This window comes from Cryptomeria japonica, chromosome 2, assembly GCF_030272615.1.
Source record: "Cryptomeria japonica chromosome 2, Sugi_1.0, whole genome shotgun sequence".
NCBI lineage: Eukaryota > Viridiplantae > Streptophyta > Pinopsida > Cupressales > Cupressaceae > Cryptomeria > Cryptomeria japonica.
Window position 1 is genome coordinate 627,361,175 of NC_081406.1, and position 21,072 is coordinate 627,382,246.

Genomic DNA, 21,072 nt, shown 5'->3' on the forward strand with positions numbered 1-21,072 from the left:
CGATGATCAAGGCAAATTGGACCTAAAGATGGCCATAGGCATGTGTTTCAATAGGTTTTGAGTCCAAGAGGTAAGGATTTTGAGCTAAAGAGTGGATTTCGCTCCTGACCCTTCCGAAGGGTCCAGAGCGAAATTCCCAAAATCACCTAATTTGCCCATGAGGAAGGTCAAGTTGTGGATTCCTAGCATTTGGTGAGGAGACGGATAGCGTATGCTTGCCTTGGAAGGCAGTTTGGAGTAGAGACATGATGGAATTTGTCCAAAAATGCAAAATTTGCTCCTGACCCTTCCAGAAGGTCCAAGGCGAAATCCTTTGAAACTACTATTTTTCACCTTGTTTGGGCTAGGCGAAGAGCTAATTGTGAAATAATGTTGAAAAGAGGTCTAAATTGGGCAAAATAGCAAATTTCACTCCTGACCCTTCCAAAGGGTCCAGGGCGAAATTCTTATAGGGCCTGTCCCTGGGGAGAATCTTGAACAAGCTTTATTTTTTATATCTTCTTGTTGATGATTTAAGGTGGAAAATGCTATGTTATATGACCTTAATCATCTTTTGGTTTGTTGTGCAGATGAAAGAAGACCAGGCCAGGGCAAGGATGACCTCTTCCAGTCCAGCATCATCAAGGACGACCTTCTCCAATCCAACATCATCAAGGACGACCTCTTCCAGTCCAGCATTTCAAGGAAAGGTACACCATCCATCCTGCACATCAAAGACAAAGGAGGTTAAAGTAAGGGTCCGTTGAAGAAGCAAATAGTTTCAGAAGAGTTGATTAAAATTATCTTCTCAGCATCATCAAAGTGAACATCTACCAAGTTACAAGTGTCAGACAAGGTGGCATCCCAGTAATCACTCTTCCAATCGGGTTGGTCCACCTCAGTATGTCCAGTTTCAATGTACTTGACTCATCAAAGATGACACTGACTTCGATTTACCTACCCCGATTATCCATTGGTCGAATATTTTAGAGAAGACATGTGTCCAAATAATGCAATTATTTCATTGGCTAGAATTGAGTTTGTTGTAACAAACCGTAATTGGGGTTTTCATTGTAAAATCTCGGCCATTGATCTCAAATTGATTTGAGCCATTGAATTGTATTAAGAGCACTATATAAGCCCTGGCTTCTCATTTGTAAAGGCTAATAGTTAGTCAATAGTTGATAGTGGGTGAATAGCTAGCTAAGGGTGAATAGTCAGCTGATAGAATAACAATTAGAGTAAATTAGGAGGACAAGGCAAGAAATTGTTGCCAGTGATTGTAAACAAACTCCATTTTCATTGAAGTTATGGTGAAGTGTGTTGTTTCGTTGCAATATGCATGGTCTCTTGTTGAATCTTCATTTTAGATGATAGATAATTAAATTGAATGAAGAAAATTGTTGAATGCACCTGTGTGGAATCCGTCTAGTCCATACCACTAGCCTCTTACTGATTGTAAGTGTGCCCTGCGTGGTCAACTGGCATAAAATGAGCTTAATCTTAAGTCGTTATACTTCTATTGTTCATGCATTATCTTGAATGGTGATCATTGTCTGATGATGTACGATTTAAACGTATTGGAAACATCCCTTAGAAGATCGCACTGAGTTGTTGTCGGGTTGTTCAAGCCTGATGGTGAGGCCCAGCCCAATAGGGCTCCACCTAGTCATTCATCCATCTTCTCGCATTCTAGGTAGTAGAGTAGACTTCTTGAACCCTGCATCTTTTGCCATTTGTTTATCTTCCAGTTAGTAAATAGGACTTGTGATTCTAGCAATATCCAAAGCAAATCAAACGTTCAGGCAGTCAAACGTAAGTCCCCTTGTGATTCCAGCAAAATCACATCGTACCGCAAAGAGCTTATCCACACGTAGAGACCCTACATACAAGAACCTTGGAGTTACTCCGATTGATCCTTCGGCGAGATCTTCAGCAATCGGGAAACTTTGTTTAAGAGAGGATAAGATACCTTGGTATTTTATTTTGTGTTCGCATGTGTACAAAAAACACATCAACACCTCCCAACTAACTTAATCAACCATCAACCATAAAGCTGTCCCAAAAAGGTACACAACACGGAGCTCAAAAACTGAAAATGTACTTTGGTAGTTGGGGAGAAATAACTAACTTTAGGGACTGCACTTTTTGTCATCCGAAAGTAGATATTTTCCCTTTTACAATAAAAACTCATTTTCACCATTCAAGTACTTTTTCCAAATATTTCGGCCTACAGCCCGTGCTCTGCCCGAACATATACCCTTGGAACCTTAAGCAAATGGCACTTATCTCCGAAATAGGAGGCATAGGAGGGTTACCCATCCGGAAGCTGATGTCTACATAGTGATTGTCAATCCTTATCTGCTCAAACCAGTCAATTTTGTTGGTCTCAAAATACCGTATTGTTGCACGTAGCTTATTGGCAAACTCTATATCCTTTTTGGTATATGGAGCTCCATCATTTTTTCGCTGGTCTTTCCAGCGTATTTACATCTCATCACACTCCATCTCAAGTTTCAAATCACTAATCAAATTTTGCAGGAGCTCGCTACAATAAGTTCTTACACTGAGCAGGGTCGTTTCACATTCCTCCCATCCCTCGTCATTGAGATCCACGATGTCGCTCTTCACTCCCAAGATCCGACACTAGTTTTCAAAGGTGCTGAAATCATGAGGCCCGAGGATCTGCTGCATTGTGGGAATCCTGGAATGGGTCCAAAATAATGCCCTGATGATGGGAAGTGGCATATCGACTGATTTCTGAAACCCCTCAACTTCACCCCTGATGGACTGCACCCTTTGGCAGGCCCGCTTGTCATGTCCCGGCCATGATGTATCTCCATGGCACCTTATACAAACACATCATTGTTCATTTGTAAGGGAAATGACCTTACTAGTAAGACTTTTCCATTTTCCTAAATCGATTCTAAATTGACTACTATTGATAGGGTTGATCACTAGACATTTACTAGACATTAAAGTCATGTATAAACTGCGACTATGTATAGTCACGTCACCACCTTTAGCCACACAATCTTATGCTCCCATATGGATACCAATACAAGACTAATATCAACCAATATTAATGACGACACTACAAGCGGTAATATCGGCTTAATGGAGATTGCTGAATGGGAAATGAAGGAAGGTTGCGATGAAGGTCATCTATCACTCAACAAATATTAATGAATATCGAGTACTGCTAAGGAATAATATTGGCACAGAACAGAGCTACGTGGTCTTGAATCCTATAAGGTTGACTATCGTATGAGGAGGTGCGTTGAGAGGATAGATGATTTTAATGACCACTAAGCATCCATAAAACCTACCATTATGATATGATGAGATTATAAAGAGTGATCATTAGTTGGCATCAAAGGGATAGACAACGATTTATATTGACAGTGGTTACCATAGCTATTAACTTGATAAGGAATCGATAATTACTAATAGTCCAAGTCTTAACGATATCCCAAGAAGCGCGATTAATGGTTGTATAAAGAAAGATGAGTATTAAGGGTCATGGGACGTACCTCTTATCAGGGGACTCATCGTCCTGTTGTGACCTTTTCACACATCGCCCCATTGCAAACAGGGACTGCTTTCCGCGTTGGTTAGTTTAGGGTTTTGGCAACATAGTGGGCAATTTTGAAGTTTCTCGTGCTCGAGTCTCGGAATTTTGATCATGCCTATTGTCATTTAGGGTTTTTGAAGTTATAGGATCAAGTGCGTAAAGTTGAGATTTTAAATGATTCTAATTTTGTCTAAGTGTAGACCTTTTGAGTGTTAACGTGTTTTGAACGTCCACGTCGGTGATTTTTAAGTGCTAAGGTATTTTAGAACATTTTGGAGTTGTTTTCTCACTCCTAGGAAGTTATTCAAGCTGATTTTGCACTTTATCCAGATAGGTTTCCTTGTGTTTCGCTCAAAGTTTTGGCAAATTTGCCTAAGTCCAGATAAGTTTTATTGAGTTTTGAAGTTTCCTAGTGATTTTGAGTGGAAAAATCATCATTTTCCGGATGAAAATCCATATTCTAAGGGTTAAAAGGTCAACATTCCACACTAGAGGTGCTTTTCCCCTCATATTCCTGACTACCCATGATTTTCCCCACTCAAAATCCAGATTGGACATGGATTTCCCTTGGAATCCAGGCATGCCCTATGTTTTCCCCATTCAGAATCCATACTAGGATCGATTTTCCACCAGATGACTGAGAATTTGGCTAAGTGTTGGGATTTTTATTGACTACCTTCGTTTTTCCACTGGGGGTGTGGATAAGGTTACAGATGACTTTTATGATGATTCCTGACATGGATCGATTTTCCACCAAGTTCTTTTGTGACGAGATTTTGTGGATTTTTATGCAGATATTCATTCCAGACCCTAGGTGAATTTCCACAAGTGATGATTTTGATGAATTTTGTGTCCGGATGAATGTCTAGACAGGGGTCGATTTTCCCCTAGGAGGATTTTTGTGATAAGTGATGAAGTTTAAGTTGGAATTTTAATTCCAGACCCAAATCGATTTTCCCTTGGATCCATTTTTGTGCAAGTTGATGAATTTTTGATGAATTTTTGATAGGGATTTTTATCCCTACTTGGGGCGATTTTCCCCCAAAGGGGATGTTTAATGATTTTTAATGAATTTTGTTGGGCTTTTTATCCCAATTAAAATCGATTTTCCCCTATTGGTCATTTTTGATCTAAATTTTAAAATCTTTCAATAAAGTGACCCACATTTAATTGTTTTTTTTAAAGTGCAACAATTATTTAAAAATAAAAAACAATTAATAAATGATTTGTAATGAGCATTTAATGATTTTACCTTCTAGAAGCAAATCGGTTTTTTTGCCAGGCAAGTATAAGTACAAGTTTTTTATCCCACATTGCTTGTGTGGTGAAAGTTCAAGGTGAAAACAAGTTTAAAAGGAGGAGGCTAGCATTATTATATTATTATTATTGCCAAGTGTGTTGCTGATTTGGGCGAATTTTCTCCAGTTGGTGAAACTGGTTGAGTGTCTAGTTGACACCGTTGAGACTTCAAGTCGATTTCCTTGTGCATTTTCCTCCATTTCCTAGCCGGGCAATTTGGTTTGGCTACAATTGAGGAGCATTTGGCATCATTTTTCAGATTTGGTGATTTTCGTAGGGGTGGCGTCATTTTTGGAGGGAGGCGATTTTTGTTTTGGGGAGGTTTTACCTCCATTTTTGGTGATTTCTTCCTCCTTGGGTGGTGACGCCATTGTTGGGAGTTGCTGGTAATTGTTTTCAGACCTGATATATCCACCTTTGCTGAAGATTTTCTACCTCCATTGTTGGCTGGAAGTTCGATTTTTAGACATACATTTTATTTCCAGCTCAATTCCAGCCTAGGCGATTTTGTCCAAAGGCTGATTGGAGGCATTTTCAGTCAATTTTTAGAGCTTTTCTGAGTTGTTGCAGGTCTGAAACTCCATTGTAGGGTGGCTGACCTCAGAAAAACTCCATTTCCAGCCACTTGTCATTTTTTGTGATCTTGTTTGGAAGGCGTTTTTTGATCATTTTTCAGGGATTTTTACTACTTTGCAAGGTGCTGGTAAGTCTGAAACAATTCATTTTCAGACTCGTCCTCAGAAAATATTCTTTTTACTAGCCATACTTACATTCCCGGGATTGATTGTTTTCACCATTGAAGTCGATTTTCATCAAGTTTGTGCACATATGGGTGATTGCAACATGTTTTTAGAGATTAATTTATGAAGTTGCAGGGTGTCTTCAGATTTGCTGGCAGCCATTGTTGACCTTAGAAGGTATCTTCAGACATAGTTTTGTGTGAAAACACAACCTTTCACACCTTTCCTTAGTCATTGTTTGATCCAGTATAGTCCTTTGCACTCTAATTTAAATATAATTCCTAAGTATAAGGAGGTGTTTTCAGACTTTGGTCTGAAAATTATTGATTTTAATGAATTTCATTGAGGGTTTTATACCCCAACCTTGTCACATTTTGCATTCTATTGTTGAAATCTATTGAGAGTGTGAATTATTTTCCTGATCTCCATACCCAAACTTTGTCTAAATCATTAGGAAATCAAAATTTTTGTTAGGAATATTTTCCAAAGTTCTAACTTCTAGCTTCGTATAGGTATGATGTCAAAGTCCGGACTTAAGGAAAGGAGAGAACAACAGAAGATAGTTGAGATTGGATTCTATCTAGAATCCAAGATGTCATCCAGATGGAAGGAGGTTATAGACACGAACATGCATTTCTTGAACATGAGCCAGATGCGACAGCGGATGATCGGAATTGGGAGCCAGATTCCTTCCCTAGCTTATGTGAACATTATGAAGAGTGACATTTATTAGGCCGTTGGATTTATGCAATCCATACAGTTTAGTGAGCTTATCCTGGAGGTTGCACGATGTTATGATCCTCACTCTCGAATGATCAAGACTCCTAAGGGTGCCATCATTGCCTACCTTGCTAAGGATGCGATTGCTGAGGTGTTTGGAATTCCACGTGGAGTGGATATGAAAGATATAACTAAGGATGAATATGAAGATCGATATAAGAAGATGGATGCCTACAAAACCGTAGTGAATAAGGAGTGGATGATCGAGCCTAGGACTCATCATTCCAAGGCTCCCAAGACACTCATGTGCACAGACTTCAAAGATTAATATAGTGATTTAGTATTCCCGCTTAACCGAGTGATGGGGATGCTGTAGGGTGCAATATACGATGGATGGATGTTTTATTTCATCCAGGATTGTCTAAAAGGAACATTGATAAATTGGTCTAGAGTCATAAGTGACAATCTGGATTTTCAGCTGAGGAATGTGGAGCGATCCAGGTCATTCGCCATGACTTCCTATTTGGTATACTTGCTTGCACGATTTGTTACTTACAAGCGATTGATATGCAGAGGTGAAGTCGGGAATGGACAAGGACAATTTAGGAGTTATGAATGCTATCCACAATTGAACATGTATCAAATTGAAGATTATAAGAGAGTGAATGATGTATTCACAATGTACATAACACAAATGTTGCAAGGTGGAGTCCACAGGAGGTTGTCCAAGGAGGCAATAGAGCTGATAGAGAAATATGGATCATGGTATATACAGTTTCCCACTTTCACATACCTTAGGATTCATGGGTTTCAATCTGAACCCTATAGGCTTCCTAGGTATCCTTCTGACAGAGCAATCTTTTTGGAAGTGGTGAGACAACTTTTGGAGTTTGATTCTGTCCAGAAGGAAAAGCATAGAACGGGCATGTCATTTCCTATTTCAGTTGGGAAGACATTTGAGGTTTGCCAATCCGCCTTAGCAGCCAACACAACAAGTGAGGAACTTGCATTCTATCGATTTGCAACATACAAGAGAAGAGAAAAGTTTGATCCAGATAAGAAAGTTGGAAGGTGTAATGTTGAAAAAGGTGAATGATGGAGATCTAGAGGAAAGCTTCTTTTCCCTCCGAGGAGAGATGAGAGTTTCACTTCGGATTTCCCTTCAAACACTTTTCACGCATTACATTAGAAAAGGGGGGAAAATGCACTAGATTCAACCTCCAGAGAAAGAGATTGAATTCCGAGTGTTAGTAAGTTAATCCCCTCTTTCGGAATGAGATTTGAATTGATTGAATTATGTACTTATGAGTTATGACCAAGTGAAAAAGAGACAAAGATCTGATTATAACTCGAGATAGAAGCGTAAGATGAAGCCATGCACTTGGATTTGACAATAATATGTCGAGACAAAGCCGCCTTGCGAATTTGAGAAAAAGTTGCCCGAACCATAGCGGGAGTGTACACGGCCCTCCGAAAAATCCGCGAAACGAAAAGGGTTTTTCCGCCTCTGCAAATGGAGTCCAAATCCGAATGTACAGCTGCGCACCTGCAACCTACACACAAAAAAGAGAGGAAAAGGGGTTGGGATTGGGGGTTTGCCTTCAGGTCAAACCCCAGTTTTGGAATTAACCAAATGATGAAAGAAAGTACTTGCAAGTAAATGTAAATGGAAGACTAAAATGTAAATCACCTCAAGGGAGGTTGTGATAGAAATGTCGATAGAATTGCTTGTATTGGATTGAATGTTGAAAGGGATCTCCTCTTCAATGGTTGAATCCTCGACTTGAATGCAACACCTAGCCTTGAAGGGAGACTTGAGAATGCTCAATGTTGGAAATGAATGCTTGAATGCTTGAACTTATGCCCACCTTATCGGTTATCCAACTTATGCAAATGAGAGGACAAATGCGACATATACACTCGTCAATTAGGGTTAATTGACTGATTTTTTGTCACTTTCCGACACTGGGGCAGTTTTCCTGCTCAACGCACAACCACCAAAGCACAATTTGAAGGGTCCTACCCCAAAATAGGGCAGGGGACAGGGGCGCCACGCCCCTGTCCTGCTCTTTCTTCCAAGACAAGATGCAGTTTAGGCAGTGCGGAGGGCAAGAGATGCCGTTTCAGGTGCCGAGCAAGTCTCTGGTCTTCGATCAGGCTTAGGGATTCGAATCGCCAACGTGAAGACCCTAATGTGGTCGCAAATTGCAAGGGTTGCAATTTTATGACACTACATTCAGCCCCCACTTTAGGGGGAGTATAAGCGTACGCCAATACTGCCGGTAAAGTACAAGCAAAAACTTCTACCACGTCAAGAAGGCAAGATGCACCAAGCCCCTAGTGGACTAAGGATCTTATGACATCGATTGACAAAGTAAAAGGGAAGATCAAGAAGGGAAAAACCATGACTGCCAATAGCAAGGTTCCCCTCACTATGAGTCACGAAAAAGATACCAAAATTATAAAGCAAAGTTGAGTTCACTAAATAATTCTAAGTATTGAAAAGGAAAATATGAGCAGAGTGTATGCCCCCACGTTAAAGCGATCGTGCACGCCTTATCGGGAGCGATTTCTTTAAGGTAGGATATACCCAAGAGAGAGAGAAGAGAGGGAGCACATTATCGCAAGGACTTAGCTCCCAAGCGAGGAATAAACCCAAGGATAATGAACACAAAAAACGAGGCAATTTTGCTTTCCTTGGGGTTAGTATGCTGTATGATAATTGATGTATATCATATATGTATATGTGCATATAATAATCGTCATTCCCCAAAGAAAGGAAAATTCCTTAGAAGAAAGGGGAGAGAGGATGTCTTTCGAGTCAACATGAAAGAGACAAAAAGATATCTCAATGCTTTGCATTGTCCTCAAGTAGACATTGAGGGAAAAAGAGAAGAACAGGGATACACATAGAATAATGGTCACAAAAGAGCAAGAAAGGAGAGAGAGAGAAGATCTACAGTGCTAATATTGCTAATCTAGCACGACATCCGCCTCCCAATCTTGCTGATCGCTATTTCGGGAAGGCGAGCAACATGCCAGAGGAGCGACATTGAGCACAGCAGATGGAGCTATCACAAGATCCAAACAAGGACTATGCTCATGTAGTAAGTCACTTTTTTCGATTCTAGGAGCTAGGATTAGGGTTTGTGAAAATTCAGTTGATAAATGCTTGTCCACATCAATATATTCATAATCACTATCGGAAGCATTAGGAGTTGTATTACCATCATGAATAACATTTTCACTCATTTCTTCATCAAGATTTATAGAAAGAGGAGCACGAACACGGATAGAAGCAAAACCATCACATGTTTTTTGCAACTTACGATTTGGAGATGTAGGTTGAACATCTTGCTTAGGAGAAAAGGGAATAATGCCAATTGTTGGAGTCTTGGGATATGGAATAGTTTGAGGGACAACTTCACGAGCTCGAACACGGCGTCTTTGTCGGCGTTCTCTCGCACAACGATTCGGTCGAGTCTCAGTGGAAGGCTGAAAAGGAGGAGGAACATTTGAAAAAGTAGGAATGTTTTCCTCTTTCATAGTTGAAGGTTTAGGTTGAGGTCTTTTAGGTTGGACAAGAGGAGAAGCAGGCCTCTTCTCTTTATAAGAGGAAGGAGGTGGAACTGCACCATATAAAGGAGGAATGTTAGGTGTAGGAAGAAGACCAGGTCCATCATGAGGAGGAGGTACAGGTCTAACCTTAGGAGGAATATTGTTGTTCTTCTTAGGAGAGGGTATAGTCACATCCATAGGAATAGGTTGAAGATCTTCCTTAGGAGGGAGATTAGTTCTATCCGTGAGGGGAAGAACTTCATCTTCAAGTATGATAGGAATGTCAATTGTTTGGGATCTAGGTTGACTTAAGGATAGGATCATATCTGTCTTCCATTTTTGATGAGATTGGAATAGAGCATCACTCCTTGATGGAAGAGATTGAAATTGCTTAGGCCAAAAGAAATCAATAGGAACACTAGGGCTTCTTTCGGATGGATGAAATAAGCTATGGTTCACGGTTATGATTTCTCCATTATGAGGAAATTTCAAACACTTATGGATTGGAGAAGCAATAGCCTTCATGGAAGATAGCCAAGGATAGCCCAACTTCACACGGAATTGCTTGGAAGAGGGTATGATAACATAGTCAACATCCATAGATTTAGTATGAACTTCAACAGGAAGGGTGATAGAGCCAATGGTAGGACAAGAGAATCCATCAAATAACTTCACAATTACATTAGAGGCATCATATATTGGCTTGTGCAATTGTAAAGTGAATAGATACTCCTCAGTGATGATGTTAACCACGCAAGAGGGATCAACAAGAGCGCCATGGCAAGGGATATCCTTAACCTTCGCAACTATGTATAAAGGGCCATCGGGTGCTCTAATGGTCTCACTAGGGTCAAATATAATACAAGAATCCTTAGGCGTATCTTGTTTTTCTACCACATTTACCAAGTTCGGAGCCATAGAAGTGAATTCCTCAGAGGAGAAAGAAGTATACTTAGTCTCAATCACATTAGAGGTATGAGAAGGCAAAGGATTAGTAAAAATTTTAAGATTTTGATTAGGGGGAGCTACTGATTTATTGTCCTTATCATTCACACCTGCCACAGATATAGTATTGTTATCAATCAAATCTTGAATCTTACTTTTCAATGCAAAACATTTCTCAGTATCATGACCAGGCTGACGATGAAATTGACAAAAGGAATTGTTATCAAAATAAGGGGATGCAAGTTTAGAAGGATCAACTTGTTTTATAGGAGGAAGTTTGATAACATTTCTTTGCAACAACTGAGACATAATACTATGTAAAGATCATTGAAAGGAGTAAACTGTCTTTCTCTTTTGAAAAATTTAGAAATAGAAGGCACACCTGTTGTAGCATTCACATTGTTGTTGTTGATTGCGTCATTGAGCTTGATGAATCTTTTTGTTGGTTTGAACTTCGCAAACGGTTGTTGAACACTCTCCCCCTTATCACTCGGAGCCATATGAGTAGATTGCTCCATTTGACTCACAACTAGTTGATAATTGTGGAGTGTTGCGCACAACTGCAGAAAGGAAGTAAACTCAGACAAAAGAAGCTTTTCCCTGATATCTTTTTGCATATTAGAAATGAAAATTCATTGAATATCATTATCAGATACATGAAAGAAATTTGAGCACACAAATGCTTATATCTACTAATGAAATCAGTCACTTTTTCTTTAACACCTTGTTTACAATGTGTTAGATCAGTCAAAGTAATTTTAGGACCAATGTTATTTTGAAATTGTTGGATGAAAGCATTGCTAGTTGTTGAAAAGAAGTGATGGAATAAGAAGGCAAAGAGCAATACCATTGTAAAGCCTTATCTCTTAATGTTCTTGTAAACAGTTTTGCAAGCAATCTTTGATCATAAGCAAAATCAATACACAAAGTTTGAAATGTTTTAACATGTGTAAGAGGATCACCTTTTCCATTATAGAGTTCCAATTGAGGGACTTCAACATGCTTAGGTGGGACAACTTTAACAATATCAAGGGAAAGTGGGCTCGCAACATCAAATGTGGGCACACTAAACTTGGATTGAGTCATGGAAGCAATTTGTTGTTGCAAGGAAGACACAATTTGAGCAAGATTGTTAATGGTTGCTTTGGTAGAAGAGTTGATGTTAGACATGGTTGATTGAGAAGGTGGTGTGATGTTATTGAAGGAAGGCATGGATTGGGAATAAGGTGGTGGGACATTATGATAAGTAGGCATAGGTGATGATTGCGTAGGAAACGGGACACTTAAAGGAGGAACAAAAGTGTTGAATGAATTGCTCCCTTGTGTCACTTTGATTGGTTGAGGGATAATAGGAATACTTATGGAAGACATAGGTAAAGATGGAGGATTAAATGAAGAAGAGGGATTGCCCCCATGACCAATGGTTTTAGGAATGACATTTTGAGTTGATGTAGCCATGATGTTTGAAGTGAAAGTAGGAATACTAGCCATTGAAGTGGTCAAAGGAATAGAAGAATTGATTTGATTTGAAGGTTGTGATTGCACTAAGCTCGTGTCAAAATCTGTTTGATTTGATGGCGAGACCTTGCCTAGTTTGATTCCACTAAATTTGTTCATCATTTCCTACATTCCTATGCTTAGAATAGATTTCCTGAACCCTATTCCCTTTTGTCCCTTTTTAGTAAGTCTTGTTAGAACTAAGTCTAGAACTACATTGCCAAATCCTAAGTTATCAGCACACCCATTCCACATTCATGATAAGAGAAATTGATTCGAACAATTGTGTAAGTCCCCAAGTGAGAACAACAATTCACATCGACCATTGAGTTACCCACTCGTCAAGACCTGACTGTAGAAACCTTGGAATCATTTTAGTTGATCTTACCCTTAGCATCTGAGGTGATTTTGTTCAAGAGAGGGTAAAGTGCTTTGGTATTTTATTCTGAATGTTATGTGCATAAAACACACATCAACACGTCCCACATACATCATATAAGAAGAGAATCATATTCAAGGGGGAGAATACACTAGACAATGGATGATGTTTAATGATATATGCAGAATTGAATATGATATAAGAAGATAATTATATGAAGATAGTGGAATAAATCAGACAATAGATGTAAAATCTATACACCAGACTGAAGACTAATCTATAAGAAAAATCATATGTAGCAACAATTTATAACATTGAGGCATATATGTCAAGTATACAAATCGGAGGAAGCTATCAAGATAAGCTCTATTTTCCAAACTAGTCTTATAATCTTAAATATTATAATGAATAGTATTCAGTTTCGATAAAATTATACTTATTAATATATTATAACTCACACTTTAAGTTAGAATTGTTATCTCAAGGCTAAATTAGGTAAATCCCAAAAGGGGACATTACACCGCTTCACATCCAGCTCGATGCAAGTCACATCCTCCAGTATCTAATCCCTCATCCGTGTTACATCTTCAATCCATTCTTTGGTTGCCTTGGCTGTGTCTTGCACACTCTCAAATTCAACAGTTTTTTTCTGTGCTAATGCTACAGGAGGGACATAGGCCTCATTTGCGTGTTGCAGCGGTTTCAGTAAATGGTGTATATAATTTTAATAAATTTTCGGTTTGCTCTGCTCGAGCCTTTTATATTTCTCTCTCTACAAACATCCTTTCCAGATGGCTTAGTTTTGTGTCCACAGACTCTTTGAATTCTTCCACCTCCTGCCTTTTATTCACCTTTCCCATTGGGATTGACACACCATATAATCAGCGAACGTGACCTCGTCGATTGATTTTCCTTCTGGTGGAGCAATGATATGTATTATCCGGTTCTTTTGAGCATCCTTGGTCACCTTGGAATAGGTCCTTGGCCTCTTTTTTTCTTTAACCAAAAGTTCCCCTATTTGGTAGAATAGGTCTTCGAGGCTTATAGGCGGCCTTACAGTGGTTTTTCGTTTTGGCTTGGGCCTGCAACCATGTAGGAGGGATGGATTGGCCTGAAGTGACAACTACCTCCTTGCTGTGCTCTCCTGAATTTGCAGCTGATTCAGTTTCTATCCTTGGTTGATCAGTTAGGGATAAGGGTTGATTTCCCTTTGCATCCTGTTCTTTTCCCATGGCTGAGTTTTCTCCAACCTCACTTAGCAACTGTTGGGGGATCTCAACCTCCTGCTGCCCTTCATTTCTAGGGAGATCTTCGTCCTTGTCATCCTCTTTATCCTTATCTTTACCCTCATTCTTTTCAGCCTCTTCATCACCCTCTTTACCATCTTCTTCATTGGGCTAGATTTCTCCTTCTTCAATTTGATTTTCGGAGCCCTCCAAATCAATGACTTGCATTTTTGGTTTTTGTACATTAGGCTCCTCTTGGTTTGTTGTTCGAAGGACGACTGAGTCCATTTGTTGCATAGGAGGGGTAGGTTGGCGCTCTGCCATAGTTACATCTTCTGCTATGGTGAGATCTTGTGGTGAGGTGGCAGCAGATGGCTTCCTTACTGTTAACTTCTTCCGAGCGTGAGCCTCGGGTGACTGGCTTTTATTTTTCTTGGACCTCTTTGACGCCCTTGACCCTTTACTGGCCTTTTCCTTTTTCCTTTTCTTCTCAGGTTTCCTTTCTCCCTCTTCCTCTTGTGCAACACTTGATGCCTCGTCCTCTCCTAATGAGTGAGACTTAAGGTCTCCCATCAAGTTGTAAGTGAACTGTATCCCATCATGGGTTAGTTCCTCAATATGCCGATTTATCCAGGCATCTGTGTGTCTTTCGGGACCTTCCATTATGATTTCTAAATTGTTGATCGGATCTTGAGACCAGTTGATTGAAGCAGGGGGGCAATCCTTAACGACATCATAAGCCTAGTGCTATACGCCGTCTCCATAGTCAACTAGTTGGTATGAGAATCGGACATACTCGAAAGTTCTGATTTGATTCAAATTAAGCCTCGAGTATTCCCTCATACGGACCTCAAAATCATTAGAGTAGCTAGCCCAATAATCTTCTATGTTCATCCTATGCTTGTAGTAGCGGCCATAAGCCTTATGTCCCAGTCCTGTAGGATCAAAGCCTTTTCTGTAAGAATGTTCTTGTAAGCAATATGACGCTAGTTCTTCAATTGACTGCTCAGCCTGTTGAGGGGTTTTGAAGTATACATCATTGCCCCCTATTGCCATCGGGAAGGAGACTCTTGAAATTTTCTTGTCCCTAAGGATTTGTCCAATCGCATGCGCTTGCTTATGACCTCTAGGAGCACTTGCTTATCGATGGGGTACCTTAGGAGTCGGTAGGGAGAGCCCTCAAAGCCTGAGATTATCAAATAAGAGAATCGGGGAAATTGAATGAACCAAGTCCCATACTTCCATATTAGTGCGATTGCCTTCTTGGACAACCTTTGCTGCAGTCCCTCCTGCATAGTTCTAACCATGTGCATGGTGAAGGCATTGTTCACATGCTCATACTGACCTACTACATACGCTATATTATTTTTCTCCCTCTGACTTATGTTATAGAAATGAAGTTGAGGGTAGCAGTCGTATACTTTTATTTGGTTAGGCCCATTTCCAATGTCATCTAGGTGGATTAATCCCATCAACCTGGGATGCCTTGCAAACATATACACCACATAAGAGGACATGGTGAAGTACCTCTTTTCTGCAAGTTGCGTTAGCTATGTATGAATGCTATCACTAATAATTTAAGCCCAATCGAACTTGATTTTCCCTACAAAGACCTCTGTACAATAAAGCATCCACTCAAACAGATTGGAGTGGGGCAATTTCATGACGCAACTGAGCAAGGTGACCATGTCCCTGTATTCCTCATCGATATCACTCTTGTACACCTTCTTAAGGATCCTTGAGCTGTGGGGTCTCCTATCTTTGAACCAGTTGTCATTCATTTTGCTTTTGCACTTAGTGGGATTCTGATCATATACAGCTTGAGCCTCCTCCATTGTTACTACAATTGCCTCCTCATGCAATGGGATGTCATAAGCCTTTGCAATGGCCCTAGGAGTGAAATCTGCCATCACTGTGTCGTTCACAAACACCACTCTGTCATCCGGCTTGTAGTGTTTGGAAATTTCTACAATAAGCTCATAATTCTGGATGGCTTGTGAGAATCCGACAGCCTGAGGTATCCCACTCTCCACCATTTTCCTTGCTCTCCAGTGGGTGTCTGCGACATACACTCTGTCGCTGAACTGTCGAATATCAGTATGCCCAAAGTCTGTATCCTCCACATTTTCCCATTGGGTCTAGACTTTGGAGTCCCGCAATAATCCTTGATATTGATATTTCATTTTTTCCAACTTGCGAGGGTTCTCAGTCTTAGACGTTTGGGAGGTTCTTGGTGCTTCAGGTGCCTTAGAGGACTCGGCCACTTTGGGAGGCATCTACCCTGCACACCAGGACACGAATTACAAGGTGATCTTAAGAGCGTAAATAGGGGTCAACGGTGCTCAACAACAACATTAGCAACAATATCATCAACAAAATGACAATATAACAACATAATGGCGAAATTTGCAAAAAACGTGTTGTAATTTGCTATCCTAGTTTTCCAGATTTGTTGCAGGGCTAAAATCTTGGTTTTGGCATACATTTGGCAGGTTTAAAACTTGTTGGTCTGGTTTGTTTTGCATTTTAAACTTGTTTTTACCAAATGGTGGAAAAAAAACTTGGTATTCACAAGGCCTGTTTGAACAATGTTTTAAATTTTCCATTTTGGTTGCAAACCCTAAACATTCTACCAGGTTGGGTTTTCGAAGTGTGATTTTGAGTTTTGGTAGTGCTTGGGCAGTCAGGGCTTGATTTCTAGATGAAGTTTGCAAAGTACAAATCATAGGTAAACCTTAAGGTGAAATACAACATTTCACTCTAAATTTGGAACATTTTTTGTTATTGTTCGAAGAGGAATACCTGGGATGCCAAAACGCCTTGTTGCTATGTTGTTCGCAACTTGAAGGCGGATTGAAAATAAATGTCCTGGCTTTAAAATGGACTTGAACCCTTGTTAAATCAACCTCCTTTTGGACAATCTTATTGATTCACTAGTGGACTTAGGGCTTCCTCGATGCTTCTACCAAGCCTTCATCAACAAACACGGCAAGGCTTTGGTTTGAAATGATGCTAGGGTTTGAATTGGAATGCGAACTTAATATGGCTCGCCCTTGCTCTTTTCATCTCGCATTTTAAAATGCATTGGGTCTTTTTCAGTAGATGCAGGCGAAAACGCAAGGCAAGAACGTATCCCTATTCAACTTCACTTGCTTTAATCAGGTCGTTCCCCCATTCAGCAAAATTCCGGCGGTTGAGGGAGATAATGTGAAGATTGCGCATGCCTGATTTCCTCTTCACTCGACTTGAGCCTTGGCCTTGCTATTTTTCGCTTCACTAAAGCCCCTTTTCGGTGTTTTGAGGTGAGGATGCAAAACCTTTTGGAGTCTATAGCTTCGCTTAACCTGCCTACGGGACAACTTTAGCGATTTGAAGGGAAAAATAAAAATGCTTCACTGTCTTTTAAACAATGTAGTGACTTACTTTAGATTGGCCCCTCCTCCCACGTTAGCTCTTTTTTGGCGACTTGAAGGCAAATTTGAAATGTGTTTTAAAACATTATAACTTAGTGCGATAATTCCCTCTCTCTCATTTTTATTAATCCATTCGTAAGTTCGGAATATTTTCGGTTAATGAGGGGGAAGTTTGCAAAAAGAAATAACATATGCACTTAGTAACATTCGACGTCCATCTTACATTTCTTTCGGCTCTTTTGGTGAATGAGGCCAAGGCGATCTTTGTTTATTTTTGCCTTCAACGCTAAACATTCGGTGGTTTCATCGGAGATTTTCAAGGTGATTTTGATGCTCTCTGGGCAAAACAAATGACAAAGTTCCTCGGGAGGAAATGATGCTTGTTTTCACTCGGCCACATGTAGACAATCCTAGGGTATGCAAAAGGTTCAAATTTGCACTACTTCGTGTTGAAATGGTCCAAATTGGCTTTGATGGACCTCTTGCTTCTTTGCAAGCATTACTCTTTTTGTTTTGGCTTGGACTTTGCAAAATTTGAAATCATAGCCTGAACACCACTTCTGAAGTCTTGTTGAACCTTGGGATCCTACTTTATCTCTTCCTGCTCCTTACTCTACCAAGCTAACAAAACTCCTACTTGAAGCCTTGACGAGGTGAAACCAAGAAAGGGGGGCCCTGTCGATGGAGGGGAGTGTGTGCAAGGCACAACAAAGTGCTATTTAAATGCTTGTGAAAATGATTAACATTGCATCCTTATCTGCTATTCAAATTGAGTGAATGCTCTATCCAAGCATCAAAAGACACACTCTTACCATCCATTGGTGGTGTATCATCACGTGAGCTGCTTTCTTTTGAACTTGGTGTTTTGATATGCTTCTCTTCCCTAGGAGGCTGCCCACTCTTGCTTTTTCTGTTCTTTGGGTGAAGTTTTGGATGGAGCTCCTACGCTTTCCATCCCAATGCCATCCTGATCAAACTTTGTGATCGGAGAAATAATTGTCAGCTTTATGCATGCTCAAATCAATTTGCATGTTACCTTCCTTGAGTATGCCATGACCTCTCGGTTCTCTTTGTCTTGGTGAATGGCTTCTTCATTTTTGATCCTTGCTAAGGAATGCATATTCCATCCTTGCTAAAGAACACATACTCCTTAGTGATGTTGGCTTTGCACATCAGTCTACAATGGCTACTTATTGTACAACTATTGTAAGGGACAAGGAACCTACAACCTTGTGCAACATGTCTATTTCTCTTGCAAATGAAGCAAAAGGACTCTTTAGCTTGTTTATCCACATGCTCTTCTACATCCTTCTTAGGTTTGGCTAGTGGTGAAGTAGGTGGAGTGCAATCTCCCTTCTTCTTCTTTCTCCTCTTGTACTGGTGCTTTGCTGTCCTCTTCTTTCCTAGATTGCTGCTCTTTCTTTGGCCATTCTTGCTAGTCCTTTGCAATCATATATTATTTATAGCATATATCTTTGGCACGCATTTCAAATTTGCAAGTGGAGTTATTAGATTCCATATTTTTGAAGAAAACTTGTTCCTGATTGTTCTTGCAGTACCTTTTAAATTCTTCCATATTTTTGAAGAAAACTTGTTCATGAATTTTCTTGCATGCCTTTTAAATTATTCCATATTTTTTGAAGAAAACTTGTTCATGAATTTTCTTTCATACATTTTCCATATTTTGTTCTTCTTTAGGACGTGCCTGTCCACTCTTCTTGGTTGACTCACCTTTTTCTTCTTGTAGCTTTGATGGTAATGCATCCTTTTCTACCAGCTTTTGTTGCAATTGTCTACAATCCACTTGCAACTATTCAATTCTATCACTCAGATGGTGCACTTCTCTGCAAAGAGCTTTGTTTTCTTCCAACTCATGATTGTTGGAGGTCTTAAATGTTCTTCTGAGACTTGAACATGGCTACTCCTTCGTAACCTACAAATCTTGAGAAGAATTTGACAAAAAAATAGTTATACACAAATATCTCTATGTGTCACCATAAATATTCTACAAGCACCAGAAAACTTGTGGCTCTGATAGCAATTTATCCATACTTTCCCCAAAAACTTGGTTAGAAACTAATGAACCAAACAATGAATCTACTATTCTACTGAATTTTCTATATGACAGAGGGAATTGGAGGAATTAAGATGCTGCCACACTAAGAAATCAAATAATTAAATCTTAGATGCAACACAGCACAAGAATTGGACTTGATAAAACTCCTATGAGGGGCGCAAAACCCAGTTGTTAGGATTTATTGCTCTCTACCAGAGTGTATTGCTCATAACAGACAAGTACAAAGAGTTTCTTAACCTCTGTCAAGACTATCACTACTTAAGCTTCTTCTTCTCAGAGATGCTACATTCAATTCTCCTCCTTCCTGCTTTGGATTCCCAATTGGTTCTTAGAGAGTGTTGGAATACTTCCCTTGTGTGTACAAAGCCTTCCACTTAAGAATTGAAGAAACAGGGTCATGGATTTGTTTCAAATTCTGCTTATATTTCCAATTCAAGTGCAACCACTATGAACACTTTCAAAACTGCTCTGGCCATTTCAAAACAGGCAGTGCTGCTTTCATACCATCTCTATTCATATTCTTAAGTTTCTAACCCTTCCTTCTTTTCAAGGCCATAACTTATGCATGCACACCCAAACTGAAGTGCCGTTTAATTGAACTTGCATAACTTTCTGAGAGGATTATAAATATGTATGGATATACAGATTTTGATGCCGCAAATCTATAGTTTCTGGCCCTGCAACATGCTGAAGTGTCATTCCCCACAAGAATGAGTTCACTCTAAGATCTAATATGAATAAAAAATAGAGAAATTTTCTGAAAAAAAGGAACTTAACTGCATTATTCATGTGAAAAAATTGCAATGGTAATGTCTTCCAAGATAGGTTTAGAATGTCGTGATGGATGGCAATGCAAATGCCTCAGGTTTTATATGTTGCTATGTTATAAGGATTCTAATTTTTGGTTGGAAGCTTGTCATGTTTTTGTTTAGGATAATCTGCCAATAGTTCTAAGTCTGTGCGGGAATAGCTTCTGATAGATCTTTTGCCAAAATAAGATTGACCATTTGCAGTGTCATCTTAAATCTAATAATTAGTTTTATAGGAAGGTAGAATATATTTTAAAGCTTTCATATATAACCTTACCATAAAGATTTCACCATTTTATTGAATTCTTGTCAAATCATTTTCTAGCTAATGTAGCATTAAGTTATGCATTTATGGTTGATAAGATTGTGGTAAAATATTTTTCATAAAAGTAATTTGGCATTTATAATGTTAATATTTTTAGAAAGTGCACTTTGCTGTTAATTTCTAGGAGCGATTTCCTGATCCACAATCTCTGGCAAGCAACCTGCATGGTGAAGGTTTCAAGGGTGTTTGGATGATTGATCCTGGTATAAAAAACGAGAAGGGATATTTTGTCTATGACAGTGGATGCTCAACTGATGTATGGGTTCCACAGGCAGATGGTAATCCATATGCAGGTGGGTATCTCTGCAATCATTGGTTAAAATGTGTCATGTTATCTATATCACAAAAATATTCAAAACCTGATGCTCTGGATATTATTGGCAGGGGAAGTCTGGCCTGGGCCGTGTGTTTTCCCTGATTTTACCCAAGCCAAAACTCGAACATGGTGGTCAAAATTAGTTAGCAATTTTGTTTCAAATGTTGTTGATGGTATATGGAATGATATGAATGAACCTGCTGTTTTTAAGGTAA

General features: G+C 39.5%; 1 protein-coding gene across 4 annotated transcripts in view; it reads left to right on the forward strand.

Annotated features, from left to right (window-relative positions):
* Positions 1–21,072, forward strand: part of LOC131078661 (uncharacterized) — a 185,503-nt gene that overhangs the window by 97,649 nt on the left and 66,782 nt on the right. For all 4 annotated transcript variants that reach the window (XM_058016408.2, XM_058016407.2, XM_058016409.2 and 1 more), the window contains 2 exons: positions 20,666–20,834; positions 20,926–21,068. In XM_058016408.2, coding sequence (XP_057872391.2) covers positions 20,666–20,834; positions 20,926–21,068 — 312 coding nt within the window. The remainder of the gene's footprint in view (positions 1–20,665; positions 20,835–20,925; positions 21,069–21,072) is intronic.